At 42.7% G+C, this 21,620-nt stretch overlaps 1 protein-coding gene across 1 annotated transcript in view; it reads left to right on the forward strand.

Annotated features, from left to right (window-relative positions):
- The window catches only part of rimbp2b (RIMS binding protein 2b), a 60,739-nt gene that overhangs the window by 25,709 nt on the left and 13,410 nt on the right, over positions 1-21,620 (forward strand). The window contains 8 exon segments of the mRNA XM_055224400.1: positions 9,944-10,027; positions 12,474-12,563; positions 15,629-15,751; positions 17,083-17,187; positions 17,973-18,023; positions 19,273-19,477; positions 20,874-21,019; positions 21,204-21,283. Of these exon segments, the coding sequence (XP_055080375.1) occupies positions 9,944-10,027; positions 12,474-12,563; positions 15,629-15,751; positions 17,083-17,187; positions 17,973-18,023; positions 19,273-19,477; positions 20,874-21,019; positions 21,204-21,283 (884 nt within the window).

Below are 21,620 nucleotides of genomic sequence, written 5' to 3' on the forward strand. Positions count from 1 at the left end.
GCACCGGGAACAGGTCTGACTTACTGCCGGCAATGCGAACACAACTCCTGCTCCGGTCATACAGGGACCGGACAGCCCTTAGCAAAGAGCCCCGACCCCATACTCCCAGAGCACCCCCCAAAGGACACCACGAGGGGCATGGTCGAATGCCTTCTCCAGATCCACAAAACACATGTGGACTGGTTGGGCATACTCCCATGAACCCTCAAGGACCCGATGGAGAGTATAGAGCTGGTCCAGTGTTCCGCCACCAGGACGAAAACCACACTGCTCCTCCTGAATCCGAGGTTCGACTATCGGTCGGATTCTCCTCTCCAGTACCCTGGAATAGACCTTACCGGGAAAGCTGAGGAGTGTGATTCCCCTGTAATTGGAACACACCCTCCGCTCCCCCTTCTTATACAGAGGGACCACGACCCCGGTCTGCCATTCCACAGGTACTGTCCCCGACCGCCACGCGATGTTGCAGAGACGTGTCAGCCAAGACAGCCCCACAACATCCAGAGACTTGAGGTACTCAGGACGGATCTCGTCCACCCCCAGAGCCTTGCCACCGAGGAGCTTGCCAACCACCTCAGTGACTTCAGCCAGGGTGATGGACGAGTCCGCCTCCGAGTCCCCAGTCTCTGCTTCCTCCTCGGAAGACGTGATAGTGGGATTGAGGAGATCCTCAAAGTATTCCTTCCACCGCCCGACAACATCCCCAGTCGAGGTCAGCAGCTCTCCACCCGCACTGTAAACAGTGTTGGTGAAGCACTGCTTCCCCCTCCTGAGGCGGTGGATGGTTTGCCAGAATCTCTTTGAGGCCGTCTGATAGTCCTCCTCCATGGCCTCCTCGAACTCCTCCCAACCCTGAGTTTTTGCCTCTGCGACTGCACGAGCCGCAGCACGCTTGGCCCGCCGGTACTCATCAGCTGCCTCAGGAGTCCCACGAGCCAACAAGGCTCGATAGGACTCCTTCTTCAGCTTGACGGTGTCCACCACCATGTTCGGGGATTGGCGCCGCGACAAGCACCACAGACCTTACGACCACAATCTACGAGCAGCCGTATCGACAATAGAGGTGGAGAACATGGCCCACTCGGAGTCCATGTCTCCAACCTCCCCCGGGATCAGGGAGAAGCTCTCCCGGAGGTGGGAGTTGAAGACCCCTCTGACAGAGGGCTCTGCCAGACGTTCCCAGCAGACCCTCACGATGCGCTTGGGCCTGCCAGGTCTGTCCGGCTTCCTCCTCCGCCAGCGGATCCAACTCACCACCAGGTGGTGATCAGTTGACAGCTCAACCCCTCTCTTCACCCGAGTGTCCAAGACACGCGGTCGGAGATCAGATGACACAACAACAAAGTCGATCATCGACCTCCGACCTAGAGTGTCCTGGTGCCACGTGCACCAATGGACACCCTTGTGCTCGAACATGGTGTTTGTTATGGACAAACTGTGACTAGCACAGAAGTCCAATAACAAAACACCACTCGGGTTCAGATCGGGGAGGCCATTCCTCCCAATCACGCCCCTCCAAGTGTCACTGTCATTACCCACATGGGCATTGAAGTCCCCCAGGAGAACAACGGAGTCCCTGGTTGGTGCACTGTCTAGTACCCCTCCCAGGGACTCCAAGAAGGCCAGGTATTCCACACTGCTGTTTGGCCCGTAGGCCGACACAACAGTGAGAGACCTATCCCCGACCCGAAGGCCCAGGGACGCGACCCTCTCGTTCACCGGGGTGAACTCCAACACGTGGCGGCTGAGCTGTGAGGCAATGAGCAAGCCCACACCAGCTCGCCGCCGCTCCCCGCGGGCAACGCCAGAGAAATGGAGAGTCCAACCCCTCTCTAGGAGTTGGGTTCCAGAGCCCAAGCTGTGCGTGGAGGTGAGGCCGACTATATCTAGCCCTTACCTCCAACCTCCTGCACAAGCTCAGGCTCCTTCCCCCCCAGCGAGGTGACATTCCATGTCCCCAGAGCTAGTCTCCATGTCCAGAGATCCGGTCGTCGAGGTCCCCGCCTTCGACTGCCGCCCAGATCTCTCAGCACCTGCCCCTCATGGCTCCTCTCGCAGGTGGTGGGTCCACGGGAGGACGGCCCCATGTCGTTCCTCCGGGCTGGGCCTGGCCAGGCCCCGTGGGGAAAGGCCCGGCCACCAGGCGCTCGCTGCCGAGCACCCACCCCAGGCCTGGCTCCAGGGTGGGGCCCCGGTAATGCCAGTCTGGGCGACGTAACTGGCCTTGTTGTATTACTCTTCATGGGGGCTTCTGAACCGCTCTTAGTGAGACCCGTCTCCAAGGACCTGTTTGCCATGGGTGACCCTACCAGGGGCATGGAGCCCCCGACAACATAGCTCCCAGGATCATTCAAAAAATTTTCTATTTGCTAAATACTAAAATCTTGGCTGATTTCTTTTGACTTTCCCATGATGTTATGCAATGTGAAGAAGCAATGTTTTTCAAGTGGGCCTTCAAATGCGTTCATAAATGTGTCTCGAATTTACTCAAATGCTGTCAATAAACCTTCCAAATACATGTCATCATCATCTGGGTTTTCCTAAATTGTTTAAATGCATAGTAATCTTACTGTATGCAAACTTCTGTAGTGAAAAATTGTCTTATTGTAAACTAGATTGCCTAGACAAAGATCTGACTTGTTACTTGAGCTGATGGCGCCAAGTGTACCTTTAATATATTCCTCTTATTTAGCTTGTGCTTATTGTTTTTACTACATTTTGATATTGATAATTACGACGTATATAGTATAAGGGTCACTTAAATAAAAAAAATTATGCTGGCGCTACAAAAAAAAAAGTCACAATATTACGAGAAAAAAAGTCGTAATATTACGAGAATAAAGTTGTTGTTTTTTTTTTTTGTTTTTTTTGCGTTATGTGTTATGGAGAATTTGGACGATTTTGTTCAGATAAACTTTCAACTGGGGTTTATGCAAGATGTAATACTGTGTCTTTTAGCCCACCATCACCACACTATCATCAGTGTAAGCACTTTGAAGGGACACTGCAAGCATTTGAGTTTGTTTAGTCGGAGGAACCAGACAGATTTAGAAGAAATTGCTATATCTGAACAAAATGCTCCAAATTCTTCATAACGCACTGGTCACTCATTCACGCACAGCAGCCTATATTCTCATAAAAATGCGACTTTATTCTCGTAATATTACGACTTTATTCTTGTAATATTACGACTTTTTCTGGCTTCGACTTTATTCTCGTAAAATTACGACTTTAATGTCGAAATGCTACGAATTTATTCTCGTAGCGCCCGCATAATTTTTTTAAATTTAAGTGACCCTTATACGCTGTCGTAGATAATGGCCAAGTGCGATAAATATTCTTTTGATTTGACTCTTTTTCCCCTTCCCGCTGTGTGTACTACTCTCACAGCACTGGATTACATGAATCACAACAAGGCATTTTATCTTTAGGTTGTAGAGGGAGTCATTCTGTGAGTTTATAGTCCACCTAAAGAAAATAATTTACTGCCCACACGTTTCCTGGTTTTTTTTCTATTGTGTGTTGCTGATGTTTTGAAGTTTCCTCTGAGCAGTAGTCACAATAAATGCTGCCAAGGTGCTTTACTTTTACGAGAGCCCTCTTTTGTCATAAGCTGTTTACTACTGAATGGAGGGGGATGAAGGCTACATATGGACTGTCTGCGGAGTGTGGACAGTAGTACTAGCAGGGGAGATGAGTTGGCTGATGTGTGGGTTGTAATAGTAATCAGCACATGTTCCCTTTGGATCTTTAGTCAGCAAAATGCTCTGGGATGCCAAAACATAAAAAGAAATCCAGTTTATTTCCCAGGCTGTTTAATAGTGCAATTGAACCCATTTAACAAGTTATTCCAATTTGGCAGAAGTTATTGTAAGCAAGTGATCTTTTGATCAAGTATTTCAGTATGACTTGAGGCTGGGTGATAAAAATCAAAGCGTGATTCAGTGCTTCTCTTATGCAGCTCTATACTGAAAAACAGACACTTTTACCCACTGACTTCTTCTTTTGGTCAGCCTCTGTCATGCGAGGTGAGATGGATTCAACCAATCACAGTGAAGTGTGAACTCTCATAAGAAGCAGAGAGTTATTGTTATACATCTTTACTTGGTGTACTTGGTCATACCAAGCAGTCATGTATGTTGGTGTATACCAAGTAACTATATAAGTTTTTTGATGTTCATTAATTGTAATCAAATAAAAATGGTGACCTAGGCTTTAGAAAATTGTGATAAGAATTATTTGGCACCATCGCCCACCCCTATTATTACCCCATATTCCTTCTGTGTTGGGGTGAATATTACATATGTCAAACTGTAATGCTTGTACTTCTGAAATAAGAGACTTATTCTTTGTATTCAAAAGCCTTCACATCTTTGCACAGACCACAGTACTGAAACACAAGTCGACCACCGGCATCTGTGCCCACACACTAAGCTGCAGCAGTTATGTAACTGACTCTGCCATTTTTGATCATTTGAAATTACAGGGACCCGCTGTGTTGCTCTTGATTACTGTGTCTGCTCTCACATTATGTGCATATATAGGCTGCTCTAGTGAATTCCACATCTTGAATGTTGAGTTGCTATTAATTGCACTTTACAGCATTTTCTTCTTCAAAAATTATTATTTTTTTATTCAAAGATAGCATCATATAAGAAGAATAATATAGATTATTTTCTTTGCAAGACTTAATTAATTATTATTGTTGAGATTCAGATGATCTCCTCATTCTATAGACCAATAATATTTAATATATAGCAAAAATGTCTACTACTAAATGCTGATTTTTGTTTACAGTGTAGTGAGTCCTTGGGTCTAGCCACCAATAGGCTTTTTGGTGTATTATTTCTTATGAGAACACCGTGTAATCAACTGGGAAAACTGTCTCTTGCCCTCGATCTGTCAGTATCACATAACCACTTTCTAGAATTTGAAAACCATTATTAGTTTAATACATACTGTGTTACTGTGTGCTCATTGTCATTACAGTATAGTTAAAACTGTACATTTTACACCTGCATTTGTTTCATATTAACTCAAATATAAAGATTTTTTTTGTGTTTATGTCATATACACTTTTCCAATGTTGCTATCATTATTAAACATCACATTACTTAACAGATTGGACAGAAGTGCCCTAGCTGTAGTAAGTCTAGGGCTTTACGTAAACCTATAGATGGGTTTATTTCCCATCATTAGGCATCATACATATTCAATAGCACAGGGGATGAAAGACTGAAGGAGTTACAGGGCGGAAAGCCAGTAATGAGGTTACTCCTGCTTGCAAGAGATTATGCACAGAGCTCCCCTTGACTACAAAATATCAGAAGACAGAGGAGTAAGAACCTGACGGGGAAAGCCCTCTGAGTTAATTTGTCAGTGCAGAGTATAAAATTCTGGACCTTACTTTGTTAAAGCTGACTGTATACTGAGCTTTCACGTGGGAGCTAGCACTGGTTAAAAATGCTGAAGTTGCCCATATTGTGTACTGTATCACTGCTGCTGCTGTTTTGTCCCAGTGGGAATGGGAACTCTCCATGGTGCTGAACACATAACCACACTCACAGCTGCAGGCTTGGCTCAATCCGGCAACTTTTTTCGCACTTATATTGTGGATAGACTCCTTGTATTTGATCTTAGGGATAATTCAGTTTTATAAGTAAAATATAACAGTTTAATGTATAGGAAAACAAAAAGGTAAATTGGATGTCCCACTCGGCTATATGATAAATTACTTTCCATTAGCTCCGTTTGCTGCTTGATGTTTCTAAATAGAGGATGTAAACCAACCACTGTCTATTTTATCTGTGCACTAGGACTTCAGGAGCAAAAGCATCTGTGCTGTACATGCATTTACATTAGTGCCACAGAAGCAAGTATCCGAGATCCAGCCTAAGGGACTAGACTCCCTCATTTGTCTTCATCTGCTGTGCAGTAAACGCCTCTTCACTTACACTCAAGCTCATTACTCACAATGGCATCCATTTGAATCTTTTATCAGAGGGATTTTTAATTGAACATTGGCAAATGTGTTTCAAACAAATGGCCCAACACAAATGCAAGCAGTGTGTTTGTCTGTGTGCGTGTGTGAAATATTTATTGTACATGTTAGTACTGTGTCAGCCATCTGCTTCTCAAAAAGCTACACTTTAAAACCAACCCACAAGGGAAATTACAGGCTTTCTCTGGAGTCTTTCAAAGAACAGAATATCATAGACTTAGAATTTGGCTTTGTTTTTTCAACCATTTCCAATCAAAGTAAAAAAGTGATTATAACCTTTTCTTTAAATACGAAAAAAAAAAAAAAAAAAATCATGATATTTAGTCATATCTTTACTGCACATCCACTTGTCACAGCTTGACCTGTCTCCTTTCAGTGGCTTGACCTCATTGCTCACTTTGCTATAAAATCTTGTCAGAGGGCCAGGAGCAGCAGATGTGGCAGAACAGAGGTTTTTCTGTTTGAATGGATTCCATCAGGCTGCGAGCGCTGGACATATTCAGCCATTGTCACATGCTCCAAGATGTATTGTCAGCTTCAGGTGGTGCCACATTGGCTTTTTTTAGTCAAACTGCAAGACATGTGGCGGGGAGTGAGATGTGTGTGTATCGGCATGGAGCACACTGACACAGTTAAAATCCTGTTTAATTCTTTATGCTAATCTTAGAACAGCTGCACTTTCACTTCAGTCCACAGCGAGGATGTTCCCTGTACGCTGGTGATGAACTAAGAATCTGCTATGTGATGTAACACTTAAGATCCTCTCTGCTGCAAGAGGAGTGCAATAGTGGGCTATCCATTACAACAGCATCCCCAAAGTGCACTTCAAAGTTCACCGTACTGCATGTAGTCTTGTCACAAAGTGTTAAAATTGGCATACAAGTCAAAAAACAACAAGTAATAAACAGTCTTTAGTGGGATATCCCATTTCTTTTGATCTCCTTGCTATGTACCATTCTCTCAGTGCTTCACAAGTGTTAATTGTTTGAGGCTGCTGTAAAATATGCAGAAATTACAACAAGCATTGGAATTTTAAAATATCGGAGTAAATATTTGATTCTCTGTGGTTGCGTACTTTGTTTGGTCTTGGTTTGAGCACAGTTTAGTCCTGATTTAGACTTGTTTTGATGCTGCTTTAGCCCAGATTTAGTTTTGATCTAGTAGTCCAGTTTTAGCAGATGCCCAAGCCACCTCAACTGGCTCCTCTCAACGTGTAGGAGCAGCGGCTCTACTCCGAGCTCCTCCCGTGTGACCGAGCTCCTCACCCTATCCCTAAGGGTGCGCCCAGCCACTCTGCGGAGGAAACCCATTTCGGCCGCTTGTATCCACGATCTTGTCCTTTCGGTCATTACCCAGAGCTCATGACCATAGGTGAGGGTAGGAACGTAGATTGACCGGTAAATCGAGAGCTTCACCTTTGAGCTCAGCTCCTTCTTTACCACAACGGACCGATACAGCGACCGCATCACTGCAGACGCTGCACCGATCCGCCTGTCAATCTCACGCTCCATCCTTTCCTCACTCGTGAACAAGATCCCGAGATACTTGAACTCCTCCACTTGGGGCAGAGACTCACCACCCACCCGGAGAGGGCAAACCACCTTTTTCCGGTCGAGAACCATGGCCTCGGATTTGGAGGAGCTGATTCTCATCCCAGCCACTTCACACTCGGCTGCAAACTGCCCCAGTGCCTGCTGCAGGTCCTGGCTCGATGAAGCCATCAGGACAACATCATCCGCAAACAGCAGAGATGAAATCCTGTGGTTCCTGAACCAGACCCCCTCCGACCCCTGGCTGCGCCTAGAAATTCTGTCCATGAATATAATGAACAGAACCGGTGACAAAGGGCAGCCCTGGCGGAGTCCAACATGCACCGGGAACAGGTCTGACTTACTGCCGGCAATGCGAACACAGCTCCTGCTCCGGTCATACAGGGACCGGACAGCCCTTAGCAAAGAGCCCTGGACCCCATACTCCCGGAGCACCCCCCAAAGGACACCACGAGGGACACGGTCAAATGCCTTCTCCAAATCCACAAAACACATGTGGACTGGTTGGGCAAACTCCCATGAACCCTCGAGGACCCGATGGAGAGTATAGAGCTGGTCCAGTGTTCCACGACCAGGACGAAAACCACACTGCTCCTCCTGAATCCGAGGTTCGACTATCGGTCGGATTCTCCTCTCCAGTACCCTGGAGTAGACCTTACCGGGAAGGCTGAAGAGTGTGATTCCCCTGTAATTGGAACACACCCTCCGGTCCCCCTTCTTATACAGAGTGACCACCACCCAGGTCTGCCACTCCACAGGTACTGTCCCCGACCGCCACGCGATGTTGCAGAGACGTGTCAGCCAAGACAGTCCCACAACATCCAGAGACTTGAGGTACTCGGGACGGATCTTGTCCACCCCCGGAGCCTTGCCACCGAGGAGCTTGCTAACCACCTCGGTGACTTCAGCCAGGGTGATGGACGAGTCCGCCTCTGGGTCCCCAGTCTCTGCTTCCTCCTCGGAAGACATGACGGGGGGATTGAGGAGATCCTCAAAGTATTCCTTCCACCGCCCGACAACATCCCCAGTCGAGGTCAGCAGCTCTCCCCCGCACTGTAAACAGTGTTGATGAAGCACTGCTTCCCCCTCCTGAGGCGTCTGACGGTTTTCCAGAATTTCTTTGAGGCCGTCCAATAGTCCTCCTCCATGGCCTCCCCGAACTCCTCCCAACCCCGAGTTTTTGCCTCTGTGGCCGCACGAGCCGCGGCACGCTTGGCCCACCGGTACTCATCGACTGCCTCAGGAGTCTCATGAGCCAACAAGGCGAGTGTCCAAGACACACGGTCGGAGGTCAGATGACACGACAACAAAGTCGATCATCGACCTCCGACCTAGAGTATCCTGGTGCCACATGCACCGATGGACACCCTTGTGCTCGAACATGGTGTTTGTTATGGACAAACTGTGAATAGCACAGAAGTCCAATAACAAAACACCGCTCGGGTTCAGGTCAGGGAGGCCGTTCTTCACAATCTCCATGTCCAGAGATCCGGTCGTCGAGACCCCTGCCTTCGACTGTCGCCCAGATCTTCAAGCACCGGCCCCTTACGGATCCTCTTGCGGGTGGTGGGTCCACATGAGGACGGCCCCACGTCACTCCTTCGGGCTGAGCCCGGCTGGGCCCCGTGGGGAAAGGCCCAGCCACCAGGCGCTCGCTGTCGAGCACCCACCCCAGGCCTGGCTCCAGGGTGGGGCCCCGGTAACGCCGGTCCGGGCGACGTAAATGGCCTTGTTTTTACACTCGTCATAAGGGGCTTCTGAACCGCTCTTCATCTGACCCGTCCCACTGGACCTGTTTGCCATGGGTGACCCTACCAGGGGCCATGAAGCCCCCGACAACATAGCTCCCAGGATCATTCGGGCACTCAAACCCCTCCACCACGTTAAGGTGGTGGTTCAGGGAAGGGCCTGGACGCTTCCCTAGGGAGGTGTTCTGGGCATGTCCCACCGGGAGGAGGCCCCGGGGAAGACCCAGGACACGCTGGAGGGACTATGTCTCTCGGCTGGCCTGGGAACGCCTTGGGATCCCACCGGAGGAGCTGGAGGACGTGTCTGGGGTGAGGGAAGTTTGGGAGTCCCTGCTTAGACTGCTGCCCCCGCGACCCGGCCCCGGATAAGCGGAAGAAAATGGATGGATGGATAGTCCAGTTTTAGTTCCAGGTTTAGTTAGTTTTGATGGGGAGTGTGTGGAATCAATATGCAGTCTGTGAGTGATTGTTATCATATGTTGTTATACAGTACATGGCATAGGATTCCTCACATCTGAACGTACGTACGTACGTATGTATGTATGTATGTATGTATGTATGTATGTATGTATGTATGTATGTATAATAATTGTCATAGACAATGTAACACTTGTCATAAGAACTTCTTTTGTCTGTGTTCCCAGGAGACTGAGATCAGCACCAAGAAGAAGGAGTGTGAGGCCCTCGAAGCAGAGGTGAAGAAAAAGAATCAAACATGTCAGACTTTGGTAAGTGCTCCAAAAATACACCTCCGGCCTCCGAGTGAAAGGACGTGGCTAAAATTGATTTGTACCTCAGAGGCTGGCTTCCTATCACCACACACTGACGCCCCCAGAGAAAACGAGCTGTAATGATAGCATATCTCTGGCACTTTGATTGAAACTGGAAATTGAGCACAGTTAGCAATGAGTTTTGTTTACAGGGAGCAATGTACTGTGTGTGAGAATGTGGCCATGGATGTTTACTATGTGTTGACTCAATATATAATCTCCTGAACATAAGAATAAGTATACCGTGATTTTATAATGCACAAACTGATGCTCACCAATTCCCTTTTAGGAGCATTTTATCACTAGTGCACTAGAAATGTCACCCTGACTTCTTGGTTGTCTGTGTTTGTATAATAAAAAATGCTGTCTGACTCGATACCGAGTAGATCTGGAGAACATGAGGCACTGGTGGCCTGGACCCTTGAGAGACATTTTTTGCAGACATTTCTAAATGCATTCCTTAGTGTTTAAGTGACACTGTTTAGCTTCATTTGAATTCTTTTGGGTCCATCCTTCAGCAGTTTGGGTCCATCCTTCAGCAGTTCCTTTTCTTTTCAGATCTCTGCCTATTCTGGAAAATATAAATTCTTCTATTTGGTCTCTTTCTCTCTCTTCTCTCTTGCCATTGTCTACTTACTTTTCCTATCCCATTCCTATCGTCCCTCTTACCCAGTATCAGATAGAAGAGTCTGGAGGAAACTGCCCAAAGGACAACCTCTCCCCAAATGCACGCACAAATGGCAGGCAGGTCCCTACAGACCACAGCGCTGCTCTTATCTCCTCTTGCAGAGCACTCGCAGATCAGACGCACAAATACAGACCAGTGAACACCATTGTGAGTGCAGCACAAGTTGACAGTAATGTCACCTCGGGTTTACTCTGAACTGCCTAACCTAAAAGTCACCTCCATGTTTCTTTAGTAGTTTCTTCCTCAGGTCTAACTGAAGACTGCAAAGATAGCAGTAAATACAGCTGTTAGACACTGAGTGCAGCTGCTGTATCAAACACTGATAGATTATAGGAATTGAGTCTGATACAGAGCTTTAATGTCATGTCTCCTCTGTGAGCTTGTGTATGTAAACACACGTCTGAGTGACAGTGACGTCTGAGAGTGACAGTAAACACCTCCATTGCCATCTGCCACTTCCACCTTCTTCAGTATTAAGCTCGAATCAGACCTTATATGGCAGCTGCAGGCCAAGAGCTGCCATATAAGGCCTGTTACCATGGCTATCTCAGCTCTGCTAAAGTCCCTTAACTTTAATGTGTAATGATGCTATTCAAGTGTCACTTCTTCAAAAAACAGACCAATGATTAAAGTATGTTTACAGACTGTGCTTTAACTGCTGTCTTTGACATTACTTTGTTATTACAATTTGACATTACTTTGTTACTATAATATTTAATGTTCTGAATTCAAAATAAATATATTATGTGTGGCAGAGACACTCAACCCTTCTGTCGGTATTGAGGTAACTATAATTGTAGGCGGTCAGAAAGACCGGAATGGACAAAAAAAGCACATCTGCAATAAGTGGACTCCTAGTTAGTGTATTTTATGAGGCAGACTTGAGATTCAGCGGGGCATTAGTTCAGTAGTGACTGTCTACCTGTCTGTGCCGCGCTGCTGAATAAAGCTACATAAGCAGAGGAGGCCAGTGAGCAGAAAGTATGTGGGTGAACTGCTTTGCCAATGTTTTAAATGGCAGAGTTGAATCATCCGTCAGGCGTGTTGAAATTAAACGCTGTGCTTTGGCACACAGGGCTGAGTCAGACTATGTCTGAACTAAACAAATATTGGCCTCCGTAGTGCTTCTAAACAATCTCTGATGCTTACTCTAACTCTGTTCTGCCCTTACCTCTGTCACTCTACCACCACACACACTTTGCTGTTTTTTTTTTTATCCTGGAATGCTGATTTTCAAATCCTTATGTTTGTGGCAAAGAATGCGACTCAGTTTTAGTTAAAACCAGTTCTCCTTCCACCTGGAAGACAGCTGTTATCGGTTGTGATCTAGCAAATCAATGGATATGAATAACAGGCATGCCAATGCAATCAAGGGCTTCCTTGCAAGCACTAAAATTGACTCAGCACAATTGACACCAGTTGAAATGCCAATATTTGTTAGATGTGACAGAAATTGAATTAATGGTGAAGTGACTAGGATCGTGTTTGCAATGGTTTATTTTATTGCTAATGTAATGTTCCTTTTTATTCTCAACAAATGCATGCATATAGTATTTTTGTAAATGTTGTCAGCATGTTTTAGGGAAGTTTTCCAGAACATACCAGAGAAGTCCTCCAGGTTAAATAATATATGAGGTATTGCTGACACACACACACACTGCCGCTGTGCATAGTGCTCTTTGTTTCAACCACTTTTTTCTGTGTACTTTGTTTTAGGAGAATGAGCTCCAGGATTTTCTCCATGAAAACAAGCACTTGAATCTGCAGTTGTTCAACAGTAGCTACAAGACGTCTGAATATGAGAGGGTAAGTGGAGACATATGGTTTCATTACAGCCCTGACGCTGTCAGTGTGCATAAACATTAATAATTATTATGAACCATTAGTAGCATTTTTAGAGGTAAAAATGGTTATAACTTATATGTCATACTCCTGTACCCTATTGTATTTAAAAGCTGTTCTACACAGTGTTTTTAGACACCTTTTATCAAAACCAGTTGTGACTTTACTTATAGCTGTCACATTTTGCATTCCAATTATATTATCTGGCAGGAACATTGACCATCACATTTTGCCCTCGAAGCTGACGTGTTGCAAGCAAGAAAAAGTGAGCAAGTGGAATTTGGCAATGGTCAAATAGTGAAGGCTAGAGAACTGGGTCAGAGTGTGTTTAGAAGGGTAGCCATTTGGGATCTCCTCAGTCTGCAGTCAGTATTTATTAAATGTCTGGTAGTCTGTTTATGGCAGGTTCTGATAAAAGTGCATTGTACTTGTATATAGTATGTGGTCACACATATTAGGCAGATGATCATAAAACAACAAGGCCACCTAATATGCATATGGTCCTATAGTCCCCATCTATGTATGTTTCAAGCTCTTATCTAAGGCAGGGACCAGATTGATAATCTGCTGGTACATTACGTTTTCAAGTTTTACCGCTAGTATTCACTTTTGCCCTAAAGGGTAAAAACAAGCTGAGGTGATAACAGAAGCTCACGTAGATCAACAAAGAAAGAGCAAGCCTCCCTTCCTTTACAGTCAATTTCCAGAGGAGGAGTTTGGCAGGTTTTTGTCATGGGACTAGACTTGAGTAAAGAGGTTGCTGGTTATGGATGTCTTATCAGTTTTGTGGTGTCTCCTAGAAGCCTCTGTAAAGCATGTTATCTGACTGGTGGATATGAGCACTTCTCCACAGTGCATATATGAGCCCCCTACTCACTCACCCTTGTCCTGATCCCTATCGTTTCTGAATGAACTGCAGCAAACAGCTCCGCCCTCAATGGCTAATAGTCTATTGACCTGCTTATGTACAATCCAGTGGATTTTTGTAAGCATTGAATCTGACAAGGCCTCTATTTGATATAGCTGCTCTTATAAACATTTGTTGGTATATGTGCTTGTCGGAAACACCCTCCCTGAGCTTCATTAGTCATTGATGGTGGCTCCGGGGAAGGGACTGTACCATATTACAGCTGCAGGACCCTGTTATCTTTCAGTGGATTGGGGGTATTTGAAAAGCTGACAGAACAACCCCGCCTTTTAAACTACATAACTGCAATGTAAAGAGAGGCTTGCAGATACCCTCATTTTGAAATGCTGTTTGCAAAGGCATCTAGTGCATATAGAGTCTATTAAATGTACCTCCTTCTTTTACATTCAAGTTGGACTATAATGATACATTGTCTTATACTGTCTAAGTAAAACACAGATACTACAAGGCGACAGTAGCATAGAGTTGATAGAGTGTTTGTCCACTGATCCGAAGGTTGGCGGTTCAAATCCCGCTCTCGACATAAACATCATTGGTTGAGTGGTCAGATCCACTGATCCATAGGTTGGCGGTGCGATTCTAGCTCACACAGATGTGTCGTTGTGTTCTTGGGCAAGACACTTAACCCACCTCGCCCTCAGTGTCTGCGTACACTGGTGTATGAATGTGTGTGTGAATAGGTGAGTGGTTCCTTGTTGTAAAGCGCTTTGAGCACCTTGAAGGTGGAAAAGCGCTATAGAAAAATTTGACCATTTTTATTAATCCAAATACTGTTGTATTAATATTTTTAATGACTGGGAAGCTTTGACATGTCTCATAATTTAAACTGATATGCATGTTGTAATGCAGTGTGGTTTGTATTTAGTCATTTAAAAAACAATTTGAGTTGCAGCGAAGACAAAGGCTTATAGGAACACACTTATTTTGAAATGCTACTCAGAGTGACATTGTAAACCTCCTCAGTGTTGAATGGCAGTACATTGTCAATATAATGTGCAATTCCCTCATTCAATTGCTGAGCGCTTGGTTAACAATGAACCATGAATAATACATAGTCCCCATCCATGGCAGTAAGTAAATTATGTTACTGTTACATTGTTGAAATATTTTAAGTCTTTTATCACCACAACCACCAGCCAGCTCCCACATATGGCATGGAGTAGTTTTTGGCGGGCTCAAATGTTCAGAAAGCTTTGGATAGCATTAAAGACAATTTGTTTTTTTCTCAGTGTAGTGCCTAAAATACTGTGAATGCCATAAAAATTGGAACAACGGTACTATTGAAATCTTGTCAATAGGACATTTCCATTTATATTGCATAAGAATGAAATGGCTTAAGAGGATTTATTCCAATTCTGGATTACATTTGTGTAGCACATAATACATTAAGACAAACAACAAGGAATTTAATTAACACTGTAGAGATATTTCTACTGGTTTGGTTATATAATTTTTTTCTGTTGTGTCAACAAGATGTCCTGTTTACATAAAAAGACTTGAAAATCACTATGCATGTTCGCAGTTGGTAATAATTGGTGCTACCAAAACCACTTCTTTGATCAGAGACAGCAGAGACTGTTCAAATTATAGTTAACTGGTATTAAGGACACGGCCATGAAATGTACTCAAATACAAGTAATGCTACATCAGCTCTAGTAAGTTGTAGTTTTAAGTCTAATATTAATAATAAGGTAAAACTTTCTGATATTACTGTTTCTTTTAATAGTTATTAAGGCTGTGCTTTGTCAAGATTGGGATTCAGTCATTTGTAATTGTCACTGATATTCTGGGATCTCTCTATGGAGAAAAAAATTACAAGAACTATTCTGTAAAATAGCACAGATAAGTATTTCAACTTAGAATTCCTTTTACTGTGTTGCTGCTGCTAAACTTTCTATCTCTCTGTCGATGGAAAGGAAAAAAATATGAACGCTTCAAAAATCATTTTTAAAAATGTAATTAATTCAAAAGTTGTGATTGATCAATATAAGGAAATGAAACTATCATGATTTTGCTGCACTCACTGCCACTGTAACTAATATATGTAAAACATATTGACAAAGGGATAACCAACAACTCATTACTTGTGTCGTTTGCACAGGTGAAATGTGAGTATGCCCTGCTCAAAGACAGACTGTGTGCTGTGACGCAGGAGAGAGATTTAGCTGTGTGGGAGAGGAACCAGCTCCAAGGCAAACTGGAGAACCTAGAGCAGGTGCTTAAGGTAAGGAGCATATCTTAAACAAGGACTGACACCAGCATTTTCTAGAAATGCACTAAGACTAAACTATCTGCTTAGGTACTGTATCAAAAACATGCATAAATGTGTAAAGGATACTACCACATGGGCTCAGGAACACTTCAGGAAACCATTGTCAGTTAACACAGTTCGTCGCTACATCTCGAAGCGCAAGTTAAAACTGTACCATGCAAAGTGTAAGCCATATATCAACAACACCCAGAAACACTGCCAGCTTTTCTGGGCCCGAGCTCACCTGAGATGGACTGACGCAAAGTGGAAAAGTGTACTGTATTCTGATGAGTCCAAATTTCAAATTGTTTTTGGAAATCATGGATGTCGTGTCCTGTGAGCCAAAGAGGAAAGGGACTATCCGGATTGTTATCAGCTCAAAGTTCAAAAGCCAGTATTTGTGATGGTCTGGGGGTATGTTAGTGCCCATGGCATGGGTAACTTGCATATCTGTCTAGGCACCATTAATGCTGAAAGGTACATACAGGTTTTGGAGCAACATGTGCTGCCATCCAAGCAACATCTTTTTCAGGCACGTCCCTGCTTATTTCAGCAAGACAATGCCAAGCCACATTCAGCACGTGTTACAACAGTGTGGCTTCATAGTAAAAGATTGCGGGTACTAGACTGGCCTGCCTGCAGTCCAGACCTCTCTCCCATTGAAAATGTGTGGCGCATTATGAAGCGCAAAATACGACAATGGAGACCCCGGACTGCTGAGCAACTGAAGTTGTACTTTCAGCAAGAATGGGAAAGGATTCTTGCTGCAAAGCTTCAACAGTTAGTGTCCTCAGTTCCCAAATGCTTATTGATTGTTGTTAAAAGGAAAGGTGATGCAACACAGTGGTAAACATGCCCCTGTCCCAGCTTTATTGGAACATGTTGCAGACATCAAATTGAAAATTAGTGAATACTTGCATAAAAACATTAAATTTTATCAGTTTGAACATTAAATATAATGTCTTTGTAGTTTATTCAGTTCAATATAGGTTGAAAATGATTTGCAAATCATTGTATTCTGTATTTTTTTTGGTTTTACACAGCGTCCCAACTTTATTAGAATTGGGGTTGTACTTCTACATACTACAACTGCTATGATAGTAATACACTGCTATTGCTACCAATAAATGATATGTATCTTCCCATGAGAACAAAATATGCACACAAAAAAAATAATATTACTTATCACAAGTCACAAGCAGCCCCAAAGAGGTATTTTGCACTTACTTTCAGCATACTAACAACAGCTTTTTTCCTTCCTCTCCCACAATCCCCTCTCGACACTGTGGCTCCCCTGCGGACAGCATATGCGAGAGGCTGCAGAGCGGAGGCAGCAGCTAGAGTTGGAGCATGAGCAGGCATTGGCTGTACTCAATGCAAAGCAGCAGGAGATTGACCTGCTTCAAAAGGTAAGGAAGCTCATCTTATGTAACACTAAGAGCACTTAATGTCCTGCCCTGCTTGTGTGGGATTGGTCCAGAGTGCTTTTTTGACCATCAGCACAATATATACACAGTAGAGGGTCGACTATGTTTAACACAGGGGTAGAACAGGCTCTTCCTATTGGTGGCACGGCAAGAGCTTTCCCAGCACATCTCAAAAGTCATCTATCACTCGTAGCCCACTGTGCTCCATCTCCCACAGACTCCACTGTTCATTAAAATCTAATCAAACAGTCAAAAACCTAATGGGATCTGACACTTTTTGGACACTTGCTTAAACAAAAATTCTAGGCCTGGACATTTGATGATAACTCCTCTGTGGTTTTGCACTCTGGCTGGTGGTGGGCACGCATGGCTAGTCATAGCAGAGAATTATTGATAGTGTGAAAGTGATAGAGATTGTGGCCAAAGCCTGTTGTTGTAGCCCTGTGTGTAGCTCTAGTGCCACTTTTTCTCTTTGCACTCCGGCTTCCACTGTTCTCAGCTTCACTTAGCAGTGACCTGCTACTGTGTTACGTCTTGAAAAAATGGTTGAAGTTTTTCTTTACACATTTATGGTCCATTGAAAGTGTATTTTATTTAACAGTGTTTTAAATGCATGCCTTAACACATGATCTTATTATTATCTCTGTATGTAGCATATCATAATACAAATCTATAAATAAAATATAAAATGTGCATACAAATGTCATCTAAATGAAAATAAAGCCATTACCCCCAGTGAACTTACACACTGACCCTGTATTCCTCAGGCACAGGTTGAGGCTAAAAAGGAACATGAGGGCGCTGTCCATCTTTTAGAGGTGAGCGTTGGGGATGGGTCTGCCGTGTGGGACTTTTTCTTCGCTATTTAAATTTTAATGCTCTGGTTCAAAATCTAATTTACGATCTCAGAGTGTAGATAATGTCTTTTATTAGTGCTGTTAAACCCAACTGGGTAAAATTATTTTTAATAGCATAATAAAGGATTATTGTATCCTGCACACTATTTTCTTTTGAATGTGTTTAAAAGTGAACACACAAGTAATTGTGCTAATTTTCTTTTTTATATTTCTTTGCACTGTATGGCTGTGTGGTTACACATATACAGAACCACTTGGACAGCATGCAGGTATTGCTGAATTGCTTTCATTTCTCTACTTGATATCATTTTACTTGCACCTGCATGTACTGCGCCTCACACTTTGTTTCACTTATAGCCATGGGGTATAGAGACAGCCTCAGTTCTGGGTTTATGAGATGTATGGCTGCAAAATGTTCAATCTGGTATGCATTATGAATCAGGATTAGCCTAAATGTCATTGCATTACAAAGTTTTAGGTTTCTACTTCCATAAAAGACTGATACAGTGGATATCTTAAAGACAAATTAGAAAGAAAAGTCAAACCACTCCTTCAAAATCTAAAACGTAGACCTTTACATTACCGGTACATTGATCATCCTTCCTGAGACCTCACTGACTGTTTATACAACGGTTTTAGAAAAACAGTGAGCTATGCCAATATCTCATTTACTGTAGATGAATGTAAAGAACTCCTACATTTCTAATGCACAAAATGTCATGATAATTATGTCACTGCATGTTTTAGCATGTCTTTTCAAACTACTCGTCTTACAACTGTGATGCTTCTACTATTTATTTTTGTGCTGTTTCTGTGTAATTTTATGTTGACTCGTGAATAAATTAGCAGAAGTGTTGCCTAAGACTTTCTTTGGGTAAACTTTAGTTTACCTGAGCATAGCTGCCACACTTCATAAACATATAACTTGCTCATTTTTGCTCATTTGTCTGGCTAAAACTAGTACTATGCATGGGGCATTTTAAAGCCATAAGGTGCCCCCGTTAATATGGCACTTTTTTGTGACTTGCATATACCCATTCCGTCCTACTATTGAACAGAAAAATATATGGTCCACAATGCTATTCTTAATATCTGCGTAACTTTTTATTCTTTTTTGTTTTTGCCATTTTCCCTTCCTTGTATGTGGATCCACCTTTCTTCTGGCTCTCTCTCGCCCTCTCTCTGGATCTGTGGTATTCCTGGTCATCAGGCCAAGGTCCGGGACCTGGAGGAAAAATGCCGGAGCCAGAGCGAGCAGTTCAATCTTTTATCAAAAGAGCTCGAGAGGTTTCGGCTGCAGGCGGGGAAGTTTGATATCCTCAGCACCGAACCAGTAACTGTGTGTGAATCACCCGGCTCGCCCCACAAGTCCCTGTCCCAGCTGCTAAATGGATTGGCTGCCCCCACAGGAAAAGGTCTGAATCTTTTTGTGGCATGTAACATTGACGTCTGTGTAATCCCTCAGTTGTCCAGATATGATCCATATCAAAATAAAAAATTCTATTCTGTCAACTAGACAAAAGTTTTAGAGTGAAGACGTTTCGCCACTCATCCAAGCCAGCTTCTTCAGTTCTGGTCAGATTACTGGTGCTGGAGCTAACTACAGTGAAACTAACACGCCTATTTGTTTACAGTTTCTGTTTTTTAGCTGGATCTATTGAACTACACCCAGTGTGAACTGTGCCTGAGTCATGTTTGCATAATTATTCTGGCCTCTAATGGGTGCTCTCTTACCTATTAGCATACTTGCTATTTTTCTTGTTTTGATTTAGGTCTGAGGATAGTTATAAATAGGAGATAAATTATGTCTAAGCCCCCATTCCTGTTCAGCGACCCAAACAAAAATGGCCTCTTTGACTCCCGTCTCAACTAATTTCTTTTCTTTGAGCGGTGAGTGGCTTTGAGATGGAGATGTACGGCAGATTGGGGTCCTGAGCCACTGTTGTGACGTTGTTGGTACATTCTCTTAGTAGACCACATTGCTTTGTTTGTGCCTCGGGGTTTTATTCTTTGGGTGAAGCAGTTCCTGTCTTAATAGATATGGATTTCATACTGTCTGAAAGTCCTCTTTTGTCCAGTTGACAGAGTAAAAATTTTCTTTTGCTATATAATATTGACCTATATATATATATATATGTGTGTGTGTGTGTGTGTGTGTGTATATATATATATATGATCATTTTATTATCTTTCAGTGCCATAAAAAGTATTTTGTATGAAAAAAAAAAAAATTAAAATAATTATATATATATATATATAATATATATATATATATATATATATATATATATATATATATATATATATATATATATATATATATATATATATATATATATATATATATCTTTCAGTGCCATAAAAAGTATTTTGTATGAAAAAAATAAAAATTAAAATAATTATATATATATATATATATATATATATATATATATATATATATATATATTATATATATATATATATATATATATATATATATATATACATATATACATATATACATATATACGCATAGCCATTTCTTAGGGGTTCATTCAAAAGATTTTATGGCACTGAAAAATAATAAAATGATCATATAAGGGTGTAAAAAGTTTGAATTACAAAATGAATGTTCTAGAATAGTACACGGTACTACATCATTTGTTGTGTGTTGGGTGACAGATATACTATGTACTACCGGTATATACTATACTATGATATGTGTGAGTGATGTATTCTTGTTTGTGTATTGTACTAATATTAAATCATATAGTCTGTATCTTTTCTTTACTGGCTCAATTATTGTTAAATTTATACAATTTGTTGCAGGAAATGAGGTCCCCTCAACCAGGTCTTTAATATCGGAGTTTATTCGGCCTCTGCAGTTGAGTGGAGACAAGCCTGATCTCCTCTCTGTCAAACCAACATTCCTCACCCGGACAGGCAGCAGCTCTGCGCGGGCGTTCCTTTCTGAGGTAATTCATCTTAAATTCTATAATCTATTAGAGAACTATTCTGTAATTTGAAAGGAATTCACTTATATGCTTGCAAGTATGTATATGCTTATATTCCAAAATTATTGTTCATAGATGTTGTCATACATAGACAATTTTTTTTTTTTCTTTTTGTATCCACATAACCTAATTTTGTACATTTTAGATGGAGAAAGAGCTTGGATCAACCACCAGGTCCAAGCTCAGATACACAGGGAAAGTTCGTCTGTGCATTGCCCGCTATAGGTATGTCTTTAAAGCTTACACACATTCTACTGAAGTGAGTGATGACAAAGAAAGTCACATCTTTAACTTCAGGACTCAGTTAGCACATCTTGATTGAATTATTTGTTTTCTCTCACTGGAGTGAGGGAAGATTCTGTATTTCTGTCTCTAAAGAAAATTACCTGTCAGCACAAAAATAATCGAAAATCTCAGCTCACAAATATAGAAAGCAGCCCACTGCTCCAAGCACTGTTCAAAATATTCTCTCAACTATGGTGGTTGTAGGAAACTACAGTTTTCACAACAGAAAAACTGTCATTTATAAAGAAATATTGTAGTTAGTTTGTTATATTGTGTC

The sequence above is a fragment of the Periophthalmus magnuspinnatus genome, chromosome 9 (assembly GCF_009829125.3).
Source record: "Periophthalmus magnuspinnatus isolate fPerMag1 chromosome 9, fPerMag1.2.pri, whole genome shotgun sequence".
Classification (NCBI taxonomy): domain Eukaryota; kingdom Metazoa; phylum Chordata; class Actinopteri; order Gobiiformes; family Gobiidae; genus Periophthalmus; species Periophthalmus magnuspinnatus.